This window comes from Protopterus annectens, chromosome 1.part1 (genome assembly GCF_019279795.1).
Source record: "Protopterus annectens isolate FY-2018-M chromosome 1.part1, PAN1.0, whole genome shotgun sequence".
NCBI classification, from domain to species: Eukaryota; Metazoa; Chordata; order Ceratodontiformes; family Protopteridae; genus Protopterus; species Protopterus annectens.
In genome coordinates this window covers 1,387,067,035-1,387,073,034 of record NC_056726.1, presented here as the reverse complement: position 1 = coordinate 1,387,073,034, position 6,000 = coordinate 1,387,067,035, and the positions used below count along the sequence as shown (strand labels likewise).

The 6,000-nt window shown below is 39.7% G+C and overlaps 1 protein-coding gene across 1 annotated transcript in view; it reads left to right on the top strand.

Moving 5' to 3' along the window:
* LOC122816286 (nuclear receptor coactivator 7-like) overlaps nt 1–6,000 on the top strand; it is a 1,918,671-nt gene that overhangs the window by 482,698 nt on the left and 1,429,973 nt on the right. The window contains exon 2 of the mRNA XM_044089024.1: nt 5,321–5,442. Coding sequence (XP_043944959.1) covers nt 5,393–5,442 — 50 coding nt within the window. The 5' untranslated portion in view covers nt 5,321–5,392. The remainder of the gene's footprint in view (nt 1–5,320; nt 5,443–6,000) is intronic.

Sequence of the window (6,000 nt, the reverse complement as noted above, 5' to 3'; positions counted from 1 at the left end):
CCACCCTTCAGTGACCCTGAGAATGTTGTCATTGTGGAAGTTTTTTAGGTGACATGGTGCCTTTCTTTTTGAGAGGGGACATGGAGATATGTCAAGCAGAATACAAATTTGGCAGCAGATAGTTGCTGATGTAAATGCAGTAGGCAGTCGCAGCAGGACATATGATCAGGTGCCCCATAGGGACATTGACATGATTTCATCTGCACACATGAGAGCAGCTGCAGTGGCCTCTGAACAAATGATTACTGTGGGGGGGGGGGTGCTGCTACAGAACCACCACTAACAGAAAATGAAGATTCCTGTCCATTGTCAGGGATCTAGACAGCTCACAGGAAAGTGCACACAACATATCATTGATGTTGGTGCTACTGTTTCAGGGAGAACATGCATTTCCCAAGATGAGCTTCCAGTTAGGCTTATATATCATCATCATCCCCTTTTTCCCATTTATATGGGGGTCGGGGTATCGTATTAATTGTCGCCAACTCTCTCGATTCAGTGCCACTCTCCTGCAGGCTTATATATCTCAATTGTTAAATAATTCTTTTATAGCAAAATATTGACAGCAATACTTAATTTCTGTTTAACATTAAATTTGTTTTGGGGGGATAATTGCAGACTGGTACAGTTAACAACACATTCTGATTGATTACACATGGGCTTAGGGTGGACTTGTCATCCAGGTTCTTGTTAAAAGTATTTTTAATGGACATATAAAGGGCAAACAGTTTTTATCCCCTTTGTTACTGTTCGTTGTGATGATGGTGTCCTTACCTTTTCTTAACTTCTTCCAAGACCATCATCTGTGGGAAGCATTGCATCATCACCACATCGTAAGCAAAATATGTTTTTGTAAGATGAGCTGTTCAATGAAATATTTATTTTATCCATATGTGTGATGTAGGTGTCAGGACTGTTGTGTGTATTGCTTTACTGTCTGTAGTAGTCGTACCACTGTTAGTGTGTTAGCATACATTTTACTGTTGTAGTGTAGCTATTAATTTCTTTCTTGTGTTTGTTGCTTATTATCACAGATGATTCTGACATTGGAAGTTTAGAACTCTTACCATCTGATGTCAGAGTATTGGCAGACTCTGATGATGATGGTGGTCAAACAGAGGCACAGTCAGGGGGTGGTGTTGCAGAGGCTGAATCTTACATTGAGGTTGACATTCAGCCTTCCCCTGTAATTCCACCAGACAAAATCAGTAGACCTACACCAACCCATTCCAGTGCGACCTCAAATATTGGACAGGTGGAGGGTGAGACACTCGATCAGGGAAGTGTGGTTACTGCAGCTTCAGTACCTGTTGACTCTGTCCATAGCCATAGTGTGGGTGAGGTGCCATGCAGGAGGGTTGTTAGGGGTGCTCAGAGGATGCCTGTTGTTCATCCTCCACCTGATCCAGGTGTCTCTTCCTGTGCCACTCAATGTATGTTTAGGGATATTGGACGTGCAGGCATGTTCCCGTAGGTCAGCAAAAATATATATATATATGGTAGTAGGATAAAGGTTGGTAAGACAAAAATAAGAATAAAATAAATGAAGAAATACCAAACCAACAGGCTAAAATCCAGGAACTTTAATAGATATATCCAAAAGAGTGGCAAGAGCTTTCACAGTGACCACACCACTTCATCAGACAACATTAACAAAGAAATACAAGTATTTTATACAAAGTGTGACCAGTAAAAGGCCCTTAATTATTATGTCATCAAAAAGTTACAAATTTTTTAAAAGAACACATACTGCAGAAAACACATTCATATATCATGAAGGCAGTTTTAAGATTCACAATTAATGCTGATTTTTATGCTGACTGCAAAACTTGTAACCTTGTATATTTTTCTTTCTGTTAACTATGTCATGCATGTTATGTTGGCAAGACAAATAGACCACTTAAGGATAGGGTCCTTGAACGTCAGAGAGACATAAAGAATAAAAAAAGATAGTAATGCCTTAGCAGCACATATTATGAGCCATGGTACTGCACACTCATTTAGGTTCTTTGTATTGCAAGTTTTAGACACTAAACTAATTTAAGAGGAGTTGATCTTAAAAACCACACTGAAACTATAGAACGGAAGTGGATTTTATTGTTGATTGCAGGAAAAACACCTGGTCTAAATGTTTTGTTTTTCACTGAAACCCTTCCTAAAAGGACGTAGACTTAGACACAAATAATAGGTTTTATTTTTCATATATATTTTTATAAGTGCAATATGTTTGCATACATTTTATATCTGTTTTTATTCATGATATATGAATGTGTTTTCTGCAGTATGTGTTCTTTTAAAAAAATTATAACTTTTTGATGACATCATAATTAAGGGCTTTTATTGGTCACACTTTGTATAAAAGACTTGTATTTCTTAGTTAATGCTGTCTGATGAAACGGTGTGGTCACAGTGAAAGCGCTTACCACACTTTTGGAAACATCTATTAAAGTTCATGGATTTTAGCCTGTTGGTTTGTTATTTCTTCATTTATTTTATGTTCCTGTAGGTCCTCCGGTGTAATGCTTAGGGTTGTACATGTAACACAGGTTGACATGCGTGGCTGTCTCCACTGTGTTGCCAGTTCAGTGGATTGGATAAATGACACGTTCAAGCAGGCAGTGCCTGTGATGGAACATTTGCTGGCAGGGGAGTGACATCATTATGGGCGTGGATCAGTCACATCATCTGCTGTTAGCCAATGTGGCCATGCCCGATCACACTCCCATAGTAGCAGTACTTCCACTGCTCTGTCAGGCCATGGGGTCCTGGTTCTGGTCGTCCTCGTGAGGGGAGCTCATCTAGCAGACATCAGTCATGGTCAGGTAGCAACAGTGCATCTGACCATGGGCATGGACATGCCAGTGCATCTCCTGGCAGAGCCGGTTTTCATGCTCAGGTACATCAACAATGAACTGCAACCTCTTTCATGCATGGCTCACACCTGTCTGACATACCAAGACATAGAGCTAGCACAGAGCTTGGCTGAGTTCCTGCAGACACTGGCACAACAATTTCACCTGGAGGACCCATACAGACACACATGCACAACAGTTACATGGTTGATGTTTGCAGCACGGCACAGATGGTGAATATTTCAGTACATGTACATGGATTGTACTGCAGGGCTCCCCCATATGTAGCTAGGCACAGGAACCACGACTTCAGCAGCCCAAGTACATGCTCTGTAATATTTCCGGTTTGAGCTTGTGCCTCATTATGGTGTTCTTTAGTGGTGTGTGTGCATTTCTGATGGGCGTCATCAGCCACGATACCAGTGTATAACCTGCATCCCCCAGTAAATGACCCTGTGGGATATCACCCCTAGTGAACATCTGATACAGTTTGGAGGTGTGCCAGATATGTGAGTCGTGTTAACTGCCTTGGTTGCCAACACACACACACATTCAAGATGATTTCTTTGGCATTACACACAACTTGGCAATATTTATTTAGAGCCTTCCCTGTTCCCCAGGTGGTGCCTTAATTTATATATGTGTATAATCTATGGCATCCAGTACTTCAGGGTGGTTTGCTACAGGGTAGAACTCCTGCATATTTGTGACCCTGTCCTCAGGAGTACAGGAAAAATGTATGTAGTTTCTGGCATGTTGGAGTATAGCATTCAGGAGCTGATGGAGGATCCAGGCTGCTGATGCCTGTGACACCTCCAGCATATCCCCTGCTGGTCTCTGAAAGGTTCCTGTTACTAAAATTCTAAGTGCTACACATACTTTTGTCTCCACAGGTATGGTTCCCTTCAGTTTGCCCTGGGTCTGAATTGAGGATGATGGGGGTTGCAGAGTTTCTGTAGTGTGTCACTATCCGCCTGTAGTGGTCTACAATTTCCACCTCATGCAGATTGTGATAAATTAAATGGGGTCTGAAAACTCTTCTCCTTGTTGGCCGTGGTCTGTTGGCACCAGCAGCATACACTTCTGCCTGCTGCACGTATGCATGAATTAAAGCAATAGCAGTCCCTAACATTCTTTCTGTGTAGACTCCTTTCTGTGGCTGTATTCCATTAGGTTTTGGAATTCGTAGGGAAAACCAGCACTGAGTCTATATGGTTATTTTATAGCTTGTTGAATAGCTCCTCCATCTTGGATTGGTTGATTAGCATACAGTTCAGCTGCTTATGCTGTAATTAGCATGCTAACAGTGTTTACCGTGGTTACACGGAACGGTGTTAGTGAACCGTGTAGGGTTTATTAAATTTACCTGTGTATGTTTGTTAACAGGTGCAGAATACTTGTCTGATCAGTAACTTTAGTTACACTTTTTGTCTTGGTGCCGAATCCTTAAATGTATACCTGTAATCCTCTTAGCAGAAGAAATTTGGACAAAGCACAAAATAATGAGGGGACAAATGCCGAAGAATAGGGACAGGTTTTAAATGTTGCTTTTCTAAACTTAGTTGCTAGAATAACAGGATTTGTGTTTGCTTGTATTTTCTGGGGGATATGAAGTCTGAAACTCAAATGTACATCATTATTTAGTGACTTGAATCCTTACTGTTTTGCCAGAAAACAACAAATTTTATGAGGAACAGGCCAAAATATGAGGCAAAATACTGGACATTCTGTGAAAATCTCAACAGTTAATAAGTATGCTTAAATGCTTTTCAGTTAGATGGGCGTTTTTTCATCCATCAGTAAATTACAGTGAAGATGAATGGATAAAACGTTTTGCCTCCTTTGGCTTCACCCATTCATCAGCATGAAGCTTCAAGCATGACATCACTTAAGTAATCAACCCCAAGGACGCATCATCATGAACAATGTGAAAGATATAAAGGAGATGGCTATGGTCAGTTGCTGTCCAGATGATACACTGCTACATGAAAGTATATTTAATATTTTGGAACAGAATAAGGAAGTGTTAACAGAAAAGTTAAAGGCTTATAAATGTGTTCTTTATTCAGTCATGTTACTTTGTATGAAGAAGATGATGTATGCAATGAGCTCAAAACTTTAGTCCTGAGAGTTATTTCTTTTTTTTCACTACATATGATCCCCTTGGGCATATGTGCCTGTTATAATGGTAATCCAGGAGGTTTAGACTGCTTAACTGATTTTAAGTAATCAGTGCCAGTACTATGGGATAAAATTTGATTGTAAATACATGGCTATTAACTTTTTGTGCTGTAATTCCTGGGTGGTAGAAATGGATTGTTGTGCTCATTTGAGGGTCATGCAGTCTGCATGATCTAGTTAACTTTTATCAGCTTTTGCTGCAGTGTGTGAAGAGTAGCTGCTAACATAACTTTGCTTGTAAAGTTAATAACTGAAGTTAAAGTCATGAGATTTTTTTTATTTTCCAGGGATTTCAGATGGACATCAGGGCCTAGCATAGAACAACAAGGGAACTTCCAACTTGCAGATCATAGTTTACTATGGAGAAAAAGGAGGAGAAAAAAGAAAGGCAACAGGGTTACTTTTCAAGGTGAGCATTAATACAGTCAAGAATATCATTATATAGCTGATGTGTGTGAAGGCCTTTATATATTTCTTTTCTTCCTGCTTATGGCTGTATATACAACAAACTAGGTAGGTACTGCATAAATCGGTCTGTAGTTGGTCCTTCTGCAGGCCAGTGCAAATAATACAAACCAAATTTCACAATGATTGAATAAATATGCTAGAACTAGTGATAAATATCTTCATTGTATATATTATTCATGCTATTCAGAACTGTACCAGGGCTTTTTACCTTAGGTTTATGTACTGTGTATAATTATGTTTGTTTGAGCTTTTTTCCTGAACTTACTCTGAAAATGGTCCTTTGCTCATTCGGACTTTACTGGTAAACAAGTGTTAATAAATAAGTTAATGCTGTTATCTATGGTTAGATAGGACAGAAAGAGGAAATAGCATTCTGCAATAATTATTTCCCTGCAGCATATGAGCTGTCCTGTCATAGCTGTAGATTTTTAGGTATGTTTTTGTTGTTCAACAGCCCCTTGGAGGCCTTATGAATATGAGTTTGGTTGTTTACAGACGT